Below are 19775 nucleotides of genomic sequence, written 5' to 3'. Positions count from 1 at the left end.
CAGCGCGCACACAACGCTGCGAAACCCCGACTGCACCCGGGTCTTCAGGCTGAGCCCCGGCGGGATGCGCTTTTCCCATCCCCTGAGCTTCGAGTAGCTGTGCCTGCAGGAAAACCTGAAAAAAACATCGCAGCACGTGTGTCCCGGAGCGGGCGGCAGCGCTCCCTGCTCCCCACCTGCCCCCGGCCCGGTGCCGGTGCCCACCCTGGGATTTTGGGGGGCGGCTTTGGAGCCGGGGCTGCCAGCAGGGCTCCGGTCAGGGGGTGCTGGGTGTCTGCAGGGGGGTCCCGAGGTGCCTGCGGGACGGAGGGAGACCCCGCTCGGGTGGGGGCCGGGCGCGGCGGGGAAGAAGGAGGAGGAGGAGGAGGAGGAAGGAGGAGGCAGAGCGCGGGCCGGCTCCCCAGCCCTCCCGCTTTTGAACCTGGGCACAGCAGAGGCGGGGAGAGGGGCAGGGGAAGGAGGCAGGCAATGACATCAGAGCGGCCCGAGCGGATAAGGTGGGAGAGCCCCGGGAGCGGAGCGGAGCGGGCGAGCCAGGCGTGAGCAATTGGCGGCCGCCGGTCCCGGCACGGCGCAGCCCAGCGGGCACCATGCAGAGGTCCCCCCTGGAGAAGGCGAACATCTTCTCCAAACTTTTCTTCAGGTGGGAGCCCCGGCGCCGCGGTCCCCTGGCCTCTCCCGGCCTCCCCTGGCCCCTCCTGGCCTCTCCTCCCTCCCCTGGCCTCCCCACCCCTGGCCTCCCCTCCCCTGCCCGGCGAGGGGTCCGAGCCCGGGGGGATCCCCGGCGGTGTCGGGTCGGGGTTTCCCCCTCCGTTCCCCTCCTCTTTTTGCTGGTGTCCCCGCCGCGGTTTGGCACCTGAACGGGCTTCGTCTGTCAGGTGTCATAAAGCCTCCCCGGTCCCCGAGAAATTAATTTATGACCCAATTTGAGCAACCTTTGGTAAATTGCTCAACTGGCTGATCTGTTAGCTCATTGCGCAGGGTGAGAACGAGGGCAGGGTGGGGGGATTGCTCCCCGAGCTGGGGTTCCTCCTCTGTGCCTCGTCGGGTTTTTAGCGTTGGCTCAGCAATGCAAGATTTAGTGGCAATAGTTCCCTGTAAGCCTCCAAAGCTTCCTCTTGCAAGTCAAGTCCCTGGCACCTTTTCTTTTCCATAAATTCGAATGAAAAAGAGAAGGAGTCAACACCAGCACCAGTGCACAACATGCTTTAAAAGACAGTATAGAGACCCAAACACCTTCTGCATCACCTTGCTAGGAGCAGCACTGCCAGCTGGAAAGGGCAAGCTGGCTGGCTCCAGCCCACATGCCATCACTTTTGCCCTTTCCCCTGGGAGCTGCTTTCCCCCTGTTGTTACTCGAGGGTCTTTCAGGCAGCGCTGAGGGGAGGGAGGAAATCTTGGGCAAAACACGAACATAGTGACTGAAACGGGAGCACGTGATATAAAACCATAACATTGGCACGAGGGCTTTGGCCGAGTAACTGAGGGCTTTTAATTCCCTTTCTAAACATTTTGGGATGACTTTCCTCTTCAGCAGATTGGTCTAGGTCATTTTTTTTTTCTTTTTTGTTCCAAAAGATTTCTGAAGGGAAGTGGTCTTTATGAATTGCTCGTTTTGCCTGCCTCCCCCAAATTCAGTCCTTTTGCTCCCTTTTAGCCAGATGTGATAGTGGGGAAGGATCCTAAACTTCACTGGTTTCTGGGATTTTACAAACATCCAGGTAAAGGAGAGCATCCTAGGGCTGTCCTTTACAGATGCTGCGGTGTGAAAGAAGCTTTACCTGCTCTCATGTGCTGTTAGATCCAGAGCCTGTGGATGATGGGAGTAAACTTGTATAAATTCTCCGTAAAAGAAGCTTCAGTTAGCTCTCCTGTCAAGTATTAAGATACAAATCCATGGGAAATAAGGCTGCATACTGACTTCATTGGTCATGGAGCCACTTGTTGTGTTTCATTACATTTCTCTGTAAAGCTTCTGTCAGCTCTCTCCTAGAAGCTGGGAAGGGGTAGAGAAAAAATCCCAGTTGGTTAAAGTAAACATTTCTGATTCCTGCCTTAGTTAAAGTTCCCATGGCCGAAACTAGACACAGTTCATGCGCAGTGAGTGCATGATTAACCATCCTTTGGTCTGATCTGGAGTCTTTTAAAATCCAAGTCTTAAAGTCAATTAAATGGCATTTGAATCAAACACCTCATGCATGATGTGTGATATTGCACCAACTACCTTACTGTAAATGAAGTGGTAATAACTAATACACGAAGTAAAAGAGATAATCATGGTCAATACTGACTAGACCAGATAAATGTATTTACAAAACTTGGTAGTAGCATTGTTTCAAAGAAAAATCAATCTATTAAAGTACACGGTCTGTTCATTGGGTAAGAACAGCCAAAATTGTATGGAAACTTCTATAAAGACTAATGTAATTCTAATACATTCTGAATGATATGCTTTTGTTAATTACAAAGTGTATGCTTACTTGTACTTTAAAAAATACACTGCGAATGCCTTTTTTTCTTGCAAACGTTACATGAAATACTTGAAAAATATCAAAAGTGAAAGCCAAAAGGTAAGAAAATGTATTAGAGCCAAACTGGCAGAAAGAACAGCTTTCTTTTACAAATAAACATGTAAATCAATATACATTTTTAAAACATGCATTATTTGTAGCTATGAGACGTTAGCTTGTTTGAAAATGCTTCAGTCCTCAAGGACTCCATCAGTTTCTGTCTCATCAGAGATAGATTAGGATCAATGCTAAAGATCATTAAAAGGTAAGCTATCCCAGAGCAAAAATTCATCAAGGTGTAAGAATTGTATAGTGCTTTGAAGTATGTTTTCTGTAATGAGCTTCACAAAGACAGAAGTATTTGTTACATATCAGCAAGGAGACCTGTCCACTCAACTGGAAACACCCACAAGGTAGTGATTAATGAGTTAGATTGGAACAAGGTTTTCTAAGATGTCAGAATATTTTATCAGTGTTTTAACTGAACGTACACACTTCAGTAGTTTGTGAAACTGGTGCTGTTTAGTAAAGAACTTCAGGACATGCCTACATTGTATACACTTTGGATCCATGAAAACATGAGACAGAGCTCAAGGGCATTTTATCTGAAATAAGGGGTGTGTATGGAAAAAAGTTGCTTTTTCCAATGATAGAATAGTTGCTCTCAAGACGAGCATTGATGAAGGCTTTAGTGAAGTAACTTATCTAGTCAGTTCCCGTGGTATCATTTGTGAATTATCAATCTGAATAAACTGCAATAAGTTGAAGGCCACTTTAGTAAAAGTAACACTAATGTATTAGTTATCATTTCAGGAAATCTTGTGGATAAATGTAACGTTATTTAATATTTATTTAATATTTTATGATGTATTGTCAGCTTCTTGATGTTGATGTCTATAAACCTGTTGACAAGGTTTTATTGTTCGATTACGTGTCCTGTTTGGGCTAGAGGGATAGGTCTGAATGTATTAAAATCAGAATGGAGGTACTTGCTCATAAGTGGATAATTTAAACATGTTTCAGTGTTTTGTAGTTTTTTTTTTGTGTTTGTTTGCTTTCTTTCTTATTTCATTTTGCTGAAAGGTGAGACACTGTCATGTGTATACAAGGAGTAGTATCTTTTTTTGCCATTTTGCTGGATTTTCAAGATCACCTAGACTGATGGGGCAAAAAGGAGAATTGTTTGGGGGTGGTGGTGGTAGTATTTAGACACTAAAACCAAATTTCATCCTAAAATTTGAACAGTTTTTGTTTCAGAAACTGAATTTTGATGGTTCAGAAATGAGATATGAAGACAAGAGGTTTGAGATCTTCTATTAGTATGACACTTAGAACCCCCTAGCTATTAAGTGTTTGGGGTTTCAGGGTTTCTTTTTGTTTGTTCGTTTGTTTGTTTTTTTGTTGGTTTATTTTATTTTCCTTATTACATTTAAAAAGTTAATCTCTTTCATTCCAAAACACATGCAAGAGGTTTTTCTGTGCACTGGCAACTTTTTGTCTTGTTTGAAGAAAATAAACTTTTATGTAGAAGCAGTCAGATGGTTATGTGCTTAGCTTCATGTTTGCTGGGAAGCTTCATTCTTGTCTATGTAACAAGGTTGCATATGTTCATAGGGTTTTGCAGGGTCAAGGCCATAACGCTTGTTGCAAACAAGTCAGAGTACTTTGAAGTGACCTGGTTTTATTGTAGATTAGCTGAGGTCAGGAAGTATCATTATGGTTTAATTAATGCGGATATCATTCATTTATGGCTGGGTACTGGAAACACTTATCACTGGAGTATCAGAAGTGGCTGCAACTTTGGGACAATTCTGATTATTTATTTATTTATTTATTTATTTATTGACATCCAAGTTTAGATACTTAAATACAAGTTCACAAAAGGCAATTCTTATGCTCCTGTCCAACTCTCTAAGCATATACTTTTGGTTTGGTATATACCAATACGACAACTGTCTCAGCAGGACTGAGTAGTTCAATGCATGTTTATCATTAAATCCAGATGAGCAATCTAAACCAAGCCATCTTCATGCTCTGCCTTCTCATGGGCTCAGTCCAGCAGGTCTCCTCTAGTTGCTTTTTCTTTCCAAACCAGACAGAAAGTAACTCAACATCTTTTCACATGGCTATCCCTTGGTTCCAAGAGCAATGTAGTGTGATGGGGATATGTGTTGGATTTCTTCTTCTGCTGTGTGTGCCCTAAGAGGCATAGGAAAGCAAATTCAGTTCAACGTGTCCTTCCCTCTAATGTCTTCTGGGAGGTAGGGCTAGTTACCAGTGTATGGATAGTGTCTGTCCCTCCTTTTGAAAGTACTTTAGTTCTCTCTCTTAAGCTCAGTTTAAAGCACAAGAGCAAAAGTGTCTCTGTAGTCTGCTGGGTAAGAAACTTGTTTGCAAGTAAGTCCTGATTTCTCTTCTAAGGGGACATTTTATGAAGTCTGTTAAATGTCTTCTGGTAATCCAGGATGTAAGTTTTGAGAGTACCTGGTCCATGAGTTCTAGTCATAGTTATTCTTTCACTCTTCCTAGCTTAATTTATTCTTAATTTATTTTATTATTATTATTATTATTATTATTATTATTATTATTTGCAATGACACCTTTTCAAAAGTAATGTTTGAGGGTGCCTTTACCAAATTAGTTTCTGATTAGAAAAGGCATTCTCATGAGGACTAGTCTGAATCATTTCACACAAAAAAGGAGCTAAGGCTAGACCTACTCCAGAAGGTATTTCACCTTGTGAGACACAGTGGCTGAAAAGTGGTCCCCATCCTATGCTTGAGCCATGTAATTTAAGAATTAATACCAAGAGGGTACTGTGCACACTGGCAGCTACGAGCAGGTGGATTGAATCCTGCAGTGTGATGTCTCAGTTGCTGTGACAGCTAGCTTAGACACTTAGACACATAAGGCAAATTTCTTAAGGTCTATTCTTAAGGCCTGTTTTGGGTCTAGTCCTGAGGACTTGGCTTTCACTGATCCCAGGTAATCAAAAATCCTGTCCGTTAGTGAATATCAAACATAGATGCAGCTGCAGCATAGATTATGGTGCCATGGGGCTGCCTAGTCATTGCCCTAGGGACATGCTGGTCTGTTCACCCTTCACACCTGTTTGAAACTGTGAGTTTTCAGTACTTTGGAAAGTCATCCCCTAGATGGTTGACATCTGTGCAGGTTTTGGGCTTCTTTAGGAAGTTTGAATTCTATTAATATTTCCAAAGTTAAATATGAAGCTTGAAGAGGACTGAAGAAAGTAGGTTGTTCTCCTACTCTGAAATCACTTAGCCACAGGAATGCCTTTTCTATTAAATAAGGTTGAAATCTGCCCTTTTCTCAGCCTGGTACTGCATCTTTGATCTAACTAGCATAAGTGCAAACCTAGTGTAGCACAGCACCCTTCTCTGGGTGTTTTCTACTTCTAAAGCACAGTTGTTGTAGCAAGTTGCATCTGAGTCTCTGAAGTACACGTAAAGCTTTTTATTCTGCATGAAAAAAAAAACAACTTAGTCTTAATATTCAAAATGAAATGGTCAGGTCTTTGAAAGACTTGCAGGCCTGCCTATACCTTTTCTCCTTCACCATGCTTATTTGATTTTAGTAGGATAGAGAATAATCCACCCAAATCATTGAATTACTGTTTTTAATACTTTAGGCATTGACATAGAAAGTAGATTTATTGCTTCTATTACAGAGGTTTCTAGAAACCCTAATAGAAATTTGAAGTCTATTTTATTAGACACTGCAGAACATTTAATAATGAAGCCTGTTTTGAAGATCTTAAGGTCAAAGTAGATAGCACAAGGGATGGGTTAAAAATAAGTTTGCTTATTAGTTCTGTAGAGAATAAAGAGGGGTGCGCAAAAATTAACTTGTCCTGGGAGCATGTGGTGGAGTTGGCAAATGGAGACTGCTTGAGATCTCCTATCCAGAATTTCAGTTGCTCAAGGGTATAGCAATATTATTGCAGGATATTTCTATAGGAAGCAGTTATCACATTTTTCATGCAAAAGAGTTTCAGTCTCTGATTATCTAAATTTTTTGTGCTAACTTTCAAACTGGCGAGACTAGTGCTGCTTATTGCAGGAGAGTTCTACAGGTTGCTATTATTATTATTATTAAAATATATATATATATCTTTTCTAGCAACATATGCATGTAGTTACAGTGCTTCTGGGGGCAGGTTGGTGCCAGACCTAACTCTGGATAATAATGTGTCCCAGCATGTCCTCTAAAATAAGTAAGTAAATCAAAGATCTGATTGAACTGTAGTAGCTAAGAAGACTTTGGCATTACATATTTTACAATGTAAGCTTGTAGATGCATTTCAACTGCCTTCCATGGGAGAAAGGGTAAGCCTGGTTACATGACCAAGAGCTCACAGGCTGTGTTTATGTATCACAAAGTCTCACATAAGCAAAAGGAAGTCCATGAGCATTTTAGGAGTCAGCCAAGTAGCTAAACCGAAGCTACGTGTCATGAAGCTCCAAAATTACAAGAGAATAAGTAGGTGCTTAAGACGTATTTTGAAAATAATTGTTTTTCCTTTGAAACCAGAACCCTCCTGCCTGTCAGATACAGGAAAGCATCCTTCCTTTGGGAGAGGGTGGGCAGGAGAAGACACTGCTCCTGGAAGGCAGTGCTTGAGTGGCTTGCTGCAGAACCGTTGCCTTAACTCCATGGGCAAGGTTGTGCCTTAGGAGAAAATCCCAAGTGACAGCTGGGAAGGGTACTTGGTTCCAGGTATATTCTCATGCTGTGTTTTAATGTTGGTACTTTTCTTTTTATAAACTTTTTTCAACTTTTAAAGTAAAGAATGTGAACCTTTATTGTATTGGAGTCAATCCGATCTTTCATTTTAACTTCTTCCAGTTTAACTCAGTTTAAGGTTAGTCTTTGAAATCTAGGATGCTTTTATTTCTCTGGAGGTAACAAATACTAAAAACCAACCAACCAAAAACCACACCAAAAACAAGCAAACAAAACAAAAAAAACCACACCCAAATACCACCAGCTTTGCTTTGCTCAGAGTCCAAGATCATTTTGGAAACTGGGAGATGTGAGATATTTTCTCATTAATTTGGAAGAGTCAGACTGAAGACTGGCAGCAACATATGATGCAGCATGCAGAGAAGATGGCAAAAAGCAAGTCGTAAGAGAGGCAGCCTACAACTCCGCATTAATTACATATCATTGTAGTGGCAATTTACTTGTTGATAGTTAGTATTCATATTAAATAAGTAATTTCCTTCCCCTTTCCTGTTCAAATTGCCACAAATCTATTCAATTTGAGATGTTTACCACTGATCACATGTCATTTGCTGATGCTGGAACAAATTACAGATTTGGAAGGGGCTATTGCATGCAAGGTGCAATTTCCTGCTAATTTATTACGAATCTATAAATGCATGGCTAAAACAATGGAGTGCTAAACTGAATTAAGATAGGTGTTGTTACGTTAGTGACACATCTGGGAGACACATCTGGGAGCTCCTCAAATTCAGCTCAGTCATGAATAGCACAGCTCTGCAATAATTTTGTTGATACAGACTGTCTTCAATGTTCTTTACCTGTTTTAAGTGTCTTTAAAAGAGTAGGAAAAGAAAAACCCTTTCTTTCATATTCTTGCTATGGCATATACAACAGAAAAAGAATGAAAATGAAGAAACATTATCTCCTAGACACTGTCACTGGAGGTATATTTTGAAACTGTTGCAAACCTTGTTTGTAGCACATCATCACCTCTATGGTATGAGATAGCTTTATTAAAGAAATATTTGAGGCATATATTACACTTGATTTTGGTATCCAAACAGTTGACAGACTTTAATATGCTGATCGTGTTTTACCCTTATATGTTACGCTGCTTAAATACCTTCATACCTCTTGTGTACTTTTTTTCCCCTCAAAAACTGAAAGATTTTTGGCTATGTTATTAACTGAAAGGAAAAATATTGCATTTCTGCTAAAAGACTGAATATCAAAAACATTTAGAGATTAGATAATAATCTGATTAAATACCACTTTGGAAAAAAAAAAAAACAGACAAAAAATGCAAGACTTTCCAAAGAGTTGCTGTGGAGTAATACTAATTAAGATTAGCTATTGAAATCCTGGGGTTTCAGCAGAACATCAATTATTCTTAAAACGGTGCTGCTCACAGCTAGTGGCAGAGTCAATGATATTGCAGCTAAATATTTTTCATGTCAAATAACTCCTCGCGGAAAAGAAGTGTTTATTAGTGAAGAAATCTAAATTTTAATTTTGATGGTCTGTATAAAAAGAAAAAAAAAAACAACAACAAAGAAAACAGAAATGAATAGGATCTGTTTTTACCTTCTGTTGCTGGAGCCCTACAATAAGTATGTGTTAATATTTATCTCAGAACATCACATTTGTTTCTTTTTAAAGGAGAAAATGCTGGAAGTTTACTATAGCAGGCTACATACCCTGAAAATTATTTCAGCAGGTTACCATCTGAAGCAAAATAACTGCAACCCTGCTCTGCTGAGGGCAACAAGGCCCAGGATTTAGGCCATGGTGCCCAGCAGATGTGTGCTGCAGGTGCGCTGGGTTGTCCCACCTGGTAGCAAGGGCCATGTAGAGCTGGGTCCACCCTGTGTGGCTGTGTTGCAGGATGCTCCGAGGAGGGGTTTGGTGCTGTAAACACATTTCAAGTGTGGTAGAGCTGCCACCTCCCGTATAACATAAAGTGCATTTTGCAATTTGTGCTGCTGCTGGAGCGATGGACATCCCTTGGGACAGGACTGGAGTGAGAACCTCTTGTAGCATCTGGTCTGGTTTGAACCTTTGGGAATGGCTGAGATCTATGTGGTTTATCAGTCTTTTCCTACAGTCAGTAGGCACTAGTGGCTCTACAAACACCTTAGGTTACACAGCATCAGGCACAACATGCCCGACTGTCCTGGAGCAGCGTAGCACCACTGCTCTGCTACTGTGCCATGCTCTTCATGTCTGAGAGAGGGTCCCAGGTCCCTGGGGAATTCCTGTGCACCAGAGGAAGAACCATGTGGTTGGCTTAGCAACACACAGGCTCCTTCTGTCTTCGGTGCCACGCAAAGCAGCCTAAAGGGAGAGTCAAATCCTATTGACGAGTCAACAGTGTGTGTTAATACTCTCTGGGAAGCCAAAGACATCTGTCCTATCCCTACAATTTGCTTGCGTGGGTTGAGACTGCTAGGGAAAGAAATAGCTATAATAACAAATCTATTATATATTGCTAAAGTAAATGATAAAGAGATAGTCATTAGAAATCTAACCAAAGAGAACTTCAAATGGTATGTTATGTATATGATATTTATATATCAAACTCATAAGGTATTTTTTGCTACCAGGCAATTAATATAGAGGTGGAACTTGTTTTCCTTCTTTTCTTCTTTCCTACCATACACCCTTGAAACTTGTCCCCTGCTGGGTTTCATGTGTGTGTACCCATAATAACATTCCTAGTTAGTGGCAAAACTCTGACAACACTACAGGCTTCTCTGTGAAAGAGTTCGTTAAATGCCAGCCAGTAATCCGGTGGCATTTGCTAACATAATGCTCTAAAGCCAATCTGTTTCCCTTCCTTCTTGCTTTCTTCCTTTCAAAAGAAATTTGTCGTTCTCTGTAGACATGAAAAGAAAAAAAGCTTGGAATTAATGCAGGCAAATCGCTTCTATTAAGCTTAAAAATAGCAGAAGCACATTGGTTAACAAACTCTGATTCAGGTGTTTCAGTTGTTGTTAAAAAAAAAAGATAAATACAGATGATATTGGCAGTTAAAATAAATGTATAGCCAGTTTGCATTTCAAAACTTTGCAAGAAATCAAAAGCATAATGGTAAACTGGATGCTATTAGAACCTGGCAAAAATTTGTTTGTAGGAGATATTCATATATTCTCTCTCTGGTACATTCTTTTTCATTAAATATATACAGTCTTGTGCGGTTCTTGACAGCTGCTGTTGAAAGACAGTCTTGAGACAGACACCATGCAATTGGCCAACTCCTCCCACTATGAGCACTCACGCCTGAGGCCACTTGGCACAGCTCATGGTTGGCCACATCTAGCTAGGGTGGGACATGCAAGTAAGGCCAGGACAGCTGGGAGGTGAACATGCCGTAGACTGTGGTAGAAACCTGGCTGCAGACCAGGAGATCCCTGGAAGGTGTCAGGACTGCTCTTGTAGCTGGCTGGAGGAATTCATCTGCTGTAGGTGCAGCTGCTCTGGTGAGCAGATATATGAGGACAAGGAATGCACAAAGTGACTTGTTGACTTAGGAGAGGGGTGTGATTTAGGGGCACATAATTTAGGCTGCATTGATAAGTACAGACAGTTAAATATATACAAGGATGAAAACTGTAAAGAATTTCTCTTTTGTCAAGACAATTTGGTAATTGCTTATTGTGGTCTCAAAGCATTATTAAGGAGCTCAGCAAGGTTATTACTTAACTACAAAATTGAGAATTAAAGAGGTTGCTTAGGAAGTACTATTGCTCACTTGCGTTAGCTGCAGTACTGGTTTAGTGTCCCATAACTTATTTTATCATTGCCAAAATATATCTCTGTATACAGAACTTCTGATGAAGACAGTCAATGAGAGCTGCAGTTCCTGAAGGACAGGGATTAGCCATTTCTACATGTGACGTGCACAAAGTCAACAGCAACTGGTCCTTTTTGCCATCTTGTACCTGGTTTATCATGTGCAATGGCTGACAATGACTTTCACATAATAGTATTATTTTAAATTCAGAAGTTTTCTGCTAATCCATTTTATTACATCCCTGAAAACTCTGGTCCCTATTTCCAGTACTGGTGAAGTTTATGGATGTTTTACCAATAGTTCTCCAAAGTGGATTCTCATAGCTGGCTTTGCTATAGCACACTGTGAATCGTGTGTTATTTCTCAGCTAAAGTGGTGTCAAAGACTAAGCTAAGCCCATATGATTTGTCTGAAACCATAGTATGATTGCAGAAAAGAAGGATAATTTTCCAATTTCTTAAAGCATACTCTCTTCACAGTGGGTGTGATATAATTGTTCACTTGGGAAATATCTTTGCATTCTGCTGAATTATGGGGATTATAGACTTGAGTCTCACACAACCTATAACTTTGAAATTAACATTAAAATGGACATGGTATGTTTTTGCAAATACAGTACAAAGAACTCAGTGCCCTGCTCATTGCCTCGTACTGATTAAATAGGCATTTTGGGGTATAATCAAAATCCAAAACTAATTAAGTGAAGTGATTTTGCAATTATTCTTTTAACATTACATTTGTACATGCAGTTTAGTAAATATGATACAGAGCTGTACTGTATTATGCCATCACACATAGGTGTTGTGGACCAAATGTTCAGGCAAGACAATGCAGCTTCAGAATTAACCCCAGAAACAGTCATCTTTTTTTTTTTTCTTTTTTTTTTCTTTTTTTTTCTTTTTCTTTTTCTGCTTAGATGGACAAAGCCAATTCTGAAAAAAGGTTACAGACAACGACTGGAATTGTCGGATATTTATCAAATTCCTTCTGCGGACTCTGCTGATAATCTTTCTGAAAAACTAGAAAGGTATGAAATGTTCATGGATTAACTTTGTTTCAAGAATCACATTGGAAATTTCATCAAGAAGTTTTTGGATAAATTGTCTAAATAACATTGGGCGCAAGCTGGTGTCTATTAACTGGCTTTCATTCAGCAAACAAGGGCATTCAGTTGTCCTTTGGAGCTGACTGGGATCCCTGATGCACACAATACAAGGGCTTCAGTTCAGTCCCTCTCCTTCATCCTCTGGCACAGCTTTTCCTGATGTTCTGGGGCAGTTCACATCTCCATGGTTATGCCAATCCAATTAAATTTAAGTGCAGTGTGACATACATATTCAAAACTGGTGAAAAGTATTGAGAGTATTGGTGTGCTTAATGCATTTTGACACAGAGAAGAATGTATAAATGGAATATTCTTGTTATTTAATATTCTGTTGAAAAATGAAGAAAAGTGTTGACTGATTAAATTCTTAGGAGTGCTTTAATCTGTGAGCTGAATTTTGACTAAGCATATGCTTATTATATATAGCATTACTTCTGATTAGTTAGCAACTATTGAATACAAAGTTATTGCCCTAGCAGCACAGATTAACATAAGGCTATGCGGTAGGAAAGTCACATTTTTGACGCTTTGTTGGTGTTTTCTTTCTGCAGACTGGAAGAGCTCCAAAGCATTTATTTGCCTATTATTTGTGCGTTGGTCTTAAGTACAGCAGGTTTCTTTAAAACATACAATGTGACCTTTTCATGAATTAATTCCCTGCAGGGTGATGTATGGCTGAGTATTTAAAACTGCCAAATATGTGGCTGAACTACATTTGAACTTTTATTGATCTATCAAGTCAATGAGGACCAGGTCTTCAGGGTCTCTGCAAAGCTTTGTTTCATTATTCACCTTAGCTAAATCTCCTTGGATATACTTGAGTGAATTGAAGTATGTCGGAGCCATAGACCCATGTATTTGCTCACACAACTTAATGGTCTTGTTTTTTGGTTTCTTTTCAGAGAGTGGGACAGAGAGCTGGCAACTTCAAAGAAAAAGCCCAAGCTTATTAATGCTCTTCGACGATGCTTTTTCTGGAAATTTATGTTCTATGGAATATTATTATATTTAGGGGTAAGATTTGTTCTTGTTTCTTGTAAACTTTCAGTGTTCCAGAAGTGGATGCAAGTCTTAGGGATTGCTAAATTGTTACAGAATTATGTGAATAACTACAGGTTTTGCTCTGTATATTGCTCAGAAAGATGGTAAGTACAGAGAGATACTCAGGGCCTTCTTAAATGAAGTATTTTCTTATCACGTGTTCATATCTTTAAAACATGTATTAGTAACTTTGAAATATACATATTGCTAGGTGCTAGCATATGTTCTCGCAAGCATGTGATTTTTTTGCATCACTGCTGAATTTAAGTAATTATTTTCTCAAGTGACATTTTAAAAGAAGTTTATCACGAATTTTCAAGAGAAAATTTCATGTACATTAGAAAAAAAAGACAGCAAAATATCACATGATTTGGTCAATCTTGCCGAAGTGACTATCACTCAGCTCCATAGCTATATGGTTTATTCAGGCTTACATATTCAAAAAAAACAAGTTGTCTTCAGTAGTGGTAACAATTCTGCATAAGTAACTGTGTAAAATATATAAGATATATACATATTTTATATATATATAACAGATATAATGGCCCAAAGTGGTCAGATGTACTCATATAGTTAGTGGTTTGTTTGGATATGAGACAGATCTCTAGGTCAGATTTTTATTTTGGTTGGGTTGATACAGAAAGGAATTAATTCCATCACCATTAGAGTTGAATGTGCCAGAGTTTAGCTGTTCTTTCAAGTAAGATTGTGAACTGGGCAGAAGGGAAATTTGTGTCAAACAACTCATAAATTTCTCTGAAGTTCATGCTGCTTCCGATGAAACAGAACTTATCTTTTCTACTTTTCTACCAGGTATCCCAAGGAACTATTATAAGAGAGTAACAAAGTTATAGAAATACAAACTTTCATTTCCATTTGAATGATCTCTCTCCCAAGCAGGAAAGGAAGAGTAGGATAGAGAGTTGTCATCACTGTTATGAACTTGCTTATGATTCCTCTTATGATACAAGTATTCTGGTGTAGATCACTGTTAATTTAAGTTAGATAATTAATAACTGACTACAATTGCACTTCAGATGGATTTTTCCCCTAAGAATTATGGAAAAACTAGCTGCTTTTTTTCTCTTGTAATACCACGCCAACGGGTAAGTGTGGCTTTTTAAGTAAGTTTCTACAACACTGAAGTTTCAGTGTCGAGTATCAGTAATAGAATGAGAGTCACAGAATAAAATAGCCTAAAGAAAGGGAAGAAACACTCTGAAGAAAAAGGAAATTGTTTCCCTTAAGATGCAGCATTTACTTTCTTTCTTGACTGTAGAAAACATAGGATATACCTCAGTATGTCATGCTTCTTCACAGATTAAAAAAATATGTAGGCCTTTTTTTTTTTTAATCACATTATGACTATCCCTCAGATGTAGCTCATACAAAACAATACTGAAATTTCTCATCACCAAGGCTTAATTTCAAAAATAAAACCTAACATGAAAAAGTTCTCTACATTTTAACTTTATGCTTCTTTCTTTTGGGTGGATACACTCACCCTTTTGTATACACAATTTCTGATTAAAAGTAGGGTAATCAAGATGGTTGCCTAGTAGAGAAGAGTTATCGAAGAAATTAGCTCCAGGCCAACTTTGTTTTCTCCCATCTTAAATCTCTCTAACTTATTGGGCTCTTGTCACTGATGAAGAGCTGCAGGTCTCCTCTGACTGACATTCACCTCTGCCTGAATGTGCCACTGCTGAAGATCTGGTTCAACGAGACGTGCTCTGTTTACCTTCTCCATCTACAGGGACCACACAAAGAGAAAGGAGAGGAGAGGCGGCTATGGTGCATTTTGTGCTCACTCTGTGGGGTTTCTGTGTCAAATTTTGGGCCACCCTCTGGCTGTTCAAATATCATACAGGCCTGATGGGTGGCAATGTGGCTAGAACTGAATTTGACAAATCAGTTAATTATCTTTCTTATCTGTCTTTTCCAGGTATGGCAGTTAATTATCTAGGGCAGAGTCTCTTGGTGTGCGCAGAGCTGTCATAACACTTATCTCTATAATCTTTTACCTTGTTTGTCAACAGTTCTCTGGGACAAGACCGTTTCTCTGTAGACTCCAACACAATTCTGTCTAATTTGCTCCTGTCATATCATTCCTGTTGCTAATTTTTTAACGTATTTCCTCTTGTGTGTAATAGACACCAAGCCAGTGACTCCTGATTCATGTCAGGATTGTGTTTGAAAACAACAGCAGTTCTACAAATATAGCCTGCCATGTAAAGCAGAGTCCGTCAGCCTAAACTACTGTAGTAATGCATTCTTGTTAAAAGTTAAGCAGTGTCTGAAGGCTCGTGCAGACAGTTTTGAGTATAACAGCCTTTCCCAGAATATATGCAAATAAAATAGTTGGGGGCATGCATGTGTGTGATGTGCAGAGTTGATTTCTCTGTGTGGACTTTTTCTAACCAAGTACAATTTTGGACCAGTTGCAGACAGAACAACAACGGGACTACAGAATTTTTGGGTCATGTTTGTTGTCTTTTTCCATTTCTTTAAGAAATTGCAGATGTGAAATTCAGCACATAGAAATCAAAACCTGCACCTTTCACAATAAGCATGGCAGAATTAAATCTTAGTTTAAATTCTTGGTTTCATTATAGCTCTTCATTTTATTGGAAGCTGTAAGAGGAAAACTGTCTGCTAAAGCTGCTGATGTTCTTTTCAGGCCCTGCTCACGGAAATTAATGGGAGCTTTGCCATTAATTTAAATGGGGACAGGATGTTGTGCCGTATTGGCATAAGTGCAATCAAGTTGTGCATTCTTTTGAACTTCACTTTCCTTTCAACTCTTCCCTTGTCTAATCCCTGAGCCATTTCCATAGCACCTTCCTCAAAATGTGTTTTAAACTCCGCTTACATCCCTGCTGTTTGTGCAGTTGTTGTTGCAACTAGAATCACAGCTTTGCTGTCATCTGATCTAGTGGTTTTTCTGGCTCTCTTTTTTCCCCTCATGCACTGTAGGTAATGATGTTATTAAAGGGTGGACACTTGCACTCTGGCCCCCTAGAGTACTATGTTTCTCCCTCATAAGTGGTGTTGTGTTAGTTCACTTAATGTATCTGCTCCCCTGCTGGCCTAAACAGCTTCCACATTTCACCTCATCAGCAGATGTGTTTTGCAATGTAAAGAAAAGATAGTGTGGTGGTGAAACAAGAATCTTTCTTTTTAATAAGATGCTGGCTAGCAAATTGGGTACTTTACTGTGAGGATCAGTTTGATTCTACTTACATTTTTATCTTATAGTTATCCCCATGAAATTTATATTTTCACTCAGGTGAAGTTGCTGCTAACATTAACTCAGAAATGGTTTTAGTATCATGTCCCAAAGGATTCTAATGAGGATTTCCTGAAGTTCTCACATATAGGTCATGTGTATGAGTGAATGGGGCAGGGAGGGATATGAAAGTCCCAAGGCACTTCTTGGGCCAAAAGCAGAGATGTGCGTTATTGTCTTCAAATTCAGAGTGATCGAGCATATGGGGTGTATATATAATTCAAAAGTTCTCATTGCATAAGAGTAGCCATGCCAGACCAGGATACCATGTAGCATGGTATCTTGTGTCATACTCTCATTTCTCGTCAGAATTTTGGTCTTTTAATTAAGATTTCTGTGAGGGGAATTTTTTGAGTTTCTCAATGGCCTATGATGAATGCAGAGGGAAGAGCAAGAACAGGAGAAGCAAAAACAACTCCTAAAAAGTGGATTTTCTGTTTGATGCACAATTCCTTTTTTAGACAGGTTATTCAGTTTACACATCCGTACTTATATCCATAGGTAATTTTGTGGTTGCAAGAGGGAAAATGAAAAGCATCTAGTTCTGCTTTCACTTGTGTGTTGACTGGGTAATAGTGCCTTCAGAAAATAAGCTAATAAAATTCCACTGTAAATGAGTGGATTTTTTTTTTCTGCAGAAGATAGCAAACAATTTGACTTATTGCCAGCCATTTTTCTGACCTTAGTCTGTAAATCACCTTTTCTTTGGAGCAAGCTAGGTATGTATGCAATGCCATTATAGTCACAACAAACACAGTAGTAGAGCATGGCATTTTCAGTGGAATAAGAGTAAATACAAAAAAAAAAATCTTGCTATTTTAAGCATATATATATAAACTTATCTTGGAATCTCTGAGAGTACAAAAGCACTGCATTGTCCTTGAAAGGTGACTGTTTTGTATTTTCTGACTTTTGTGGAGTTTTGGTTTGCCACTTCTGGATGCATATGGTCTAAGCACAGCTGCCTTGGGTCATGTGTGTTTCAATAAACACCCCTCCCTTTGCCTACTGATAACACTGAAGTCTTTGTCAAAGCAGGCTCCAGGTTTACAGCATTTGTTGGGCAGAACTGCAGTTAATCAAGTAATAGTGCATAGCACAGGTATTTTGTTTAAGATGTAAAATTTCATCTCTTCTGTTGAAAAAGCGAGTGTTGAATATCTACTTCACCAACAATGATATTCAGAAAAGATTACAGTACAGGTTGTATGAGTACCTGAGACTGATCTCGTGTGAGAGACCAAAAGGAGAAGGGAAAAACAAAGGGGATTTTCCCAATCTATTTATCTCTGTAAAACAGTAATTATAGCTCAATTGTGCCAGTTCACTCCTCTTTGTGTCTCTGTGTGGTGGCCTGTGTGTTTTTGAGCTCATAGACAATAATTTTTGACAGAACTTAACACACCCATACAAAAGAGAATTTGATGGTTTCTTGCTATTTTTGAAGTAACACTGCTGAGAGTGAACAGACACAACAGAAAGAAAGATGAGGAGACACATGTAAAAATTCTTAAGAACATTTTTACATTGCATGTGCTCTTTTTTTCATTTCTACATTCATACTTCATACACTTCAGAAGCTCATGCAGAAGTAAATTGTTAGAACACACAGCACACTGATGATTTTTGCAGTTTTTGTGGAAGAATTGGGGAAGGAAAGAGGGGGAAGAGGAAGAGATGGAAAAGGATGAGGCTGGAGGGTGAAAGTATAAGAACGATCACGGCATGAAGAAAGGGAAATGTAACTTGAGCGTAGATAAAACTAGTGGGGTTCAATTACAATAGCAAAGGAGTCTGAGGACATACGTAACAGCAGGCTATGGTGGCAGATCGTTTGGATGCCTTGTAGTTTAGCAGCGTGGTTACCCCTCATTTTTCTCTTCTGCTCTGATACTCTGTCACATTACTTATCCTGGGATGGGAAGTGTTGGGGCTGGCTGGGCAGGAGGTACCGGTTTCTCTCGGACTTTTATCAAACTTACCTCCCTTACCATTTACATCTCTCATCTTGCTTTTATTACAGCCCTGGATACAATGGTCTAGAACTGTTGGGTAGGATGATCCCAATTGTTTATCAGTCTATTCTGGTGTTATTCCTATTTACCTTAAGTTTTACCTGTGTTACCTCAGTATTCATTTCAGGACTTGTGAGTCTTCCTGTGTCCTATAAGCCCAGTAAAATGCAATGAGATCTGTTCCCTGGTGGCTAAAATGGAGATCTAATCTGCAAAACTGGATTCAGTCATATTATGTGGCAAATTCATTACACCTCTGGAAAGTAAATCTGGAAGCTAATATCTCAGTTGTCATTTTTGTAGAAAACAACCAGAAAAATTTAAAAGCTAGATTTGCTTTGGTGGAGTTGCAGGAGCATCACAGACAGTAGTGAGCTATCTCTTCCTGTGTGATTGCTGGGTATTTCTGTGGTTTGCACAGAGAACAGAGCTAGCCTCCTTCCTCATTTAAGTGTAAATCTCAGTTGGTAGGTCTTGAAATTACAATGTATCACTTTGGAAAAAAAAAAAAAGGAAAAATAAAAAAAACCTGACCAAAATTATTTTCTCTTCTTTCCATCTTCAGGAAGTCACCAAATCTGTGCAGCCCCTTCTGCTGGGAAGAATAATAGCTTCCTATGATCCGGACAACTCCTCTGAAAGATCCATAGCCTACTACCTGGGCATTGGCTTGTGCCTTCTCTTCCTTGTGAGAACACTGCTCATACACCCTTCTATATTTGGTCTTCATCATATAGGGATGCAAATAAGAATAGCATTGTTTAGCTTGATTTATAAGAAGGTAATTTTTTCATTTGCACTTAAAGCCAAACTTTTATCTATACCCTGTATAGCTTTTAGGGCAGCTTTTTTAAATGTTGGTAGTTTTGTTACAAAAAGCACACAAAAGAGTAATACGGTTAACATCAGTTTCTGACAGCTGTCCATTTCCTATGTCCAAAGAATTAAATACATGTCTACAGCTGCTTTGACTGAATTCAGACTCTGTGTGAGTTCAGACTCACTGGATATGTAGTGAAATGACTTAATTGTTGTACCACTGTGCTCCTGTTATGCACATGTATAGCAAAGGAAAAATAACATGCTAGTGGCTAGGGAGTATTTTCAGAAGTATAACACAGAAGGGACTGAGTTGGAATGATACTGTGTGAGTTCTCTATAGCAAGAAGAATCAACAGAAGTTGAGGCATTTCATGTTCACAAATCCAAAGATTTTAAAAGGTGTTTGCTTTTACCAATAACAAATCCAGCTAATTTAAACAAACCTGTTAGT

General features: G+C 39.5%; 1 protein-coding gene across 1 annotated transcript in view; it reads left to right on the top strand.

The window, feature by feature from the left end:
* The first annotated feature begins 446 nt into the window (after positions 1-446).
* CFTR (CF transmembrane conductance regulator) overlaps positions 447-19775 on the top strand; it is an 86057-nt gene continuing 66728 nt past the window's right edge. The window contains exons 1-4 of the mRNA XM_080579309.1: positions 447-643; positions 11969-12079; positions 13060-13171; positions 19068-19283. Of these exons, the coding sequence (XP_080435435.1) occupies positions 591-643; positions 11969-12079; positions 13060-13171; positions 19068-19283 (492 nt within the window). The 5' untranslated portion in view covers positions 447-590. The remainder of the gene's footprint in view (positions 644-11968; positions 12080-13059; positions 13172-19067; positions 19284-19775) is intronic.

This window comes from Anser brachyrhynchus (assembly GCF_964034855.1).
Source record: "Anser brachyrhynchus genome assembly, chromosome: 1".
In the NCBI taxonomy this organism is placed as follows: domain Eukaryota; kingdom Metazoa; phylum Chordata; class Aves; order Anseriformes; family Anatidae; genus Anser; species Anser brachyrhynchus.
This window is presented reverse-complemented; position numbering and strand designations above follow the sequence as displayed.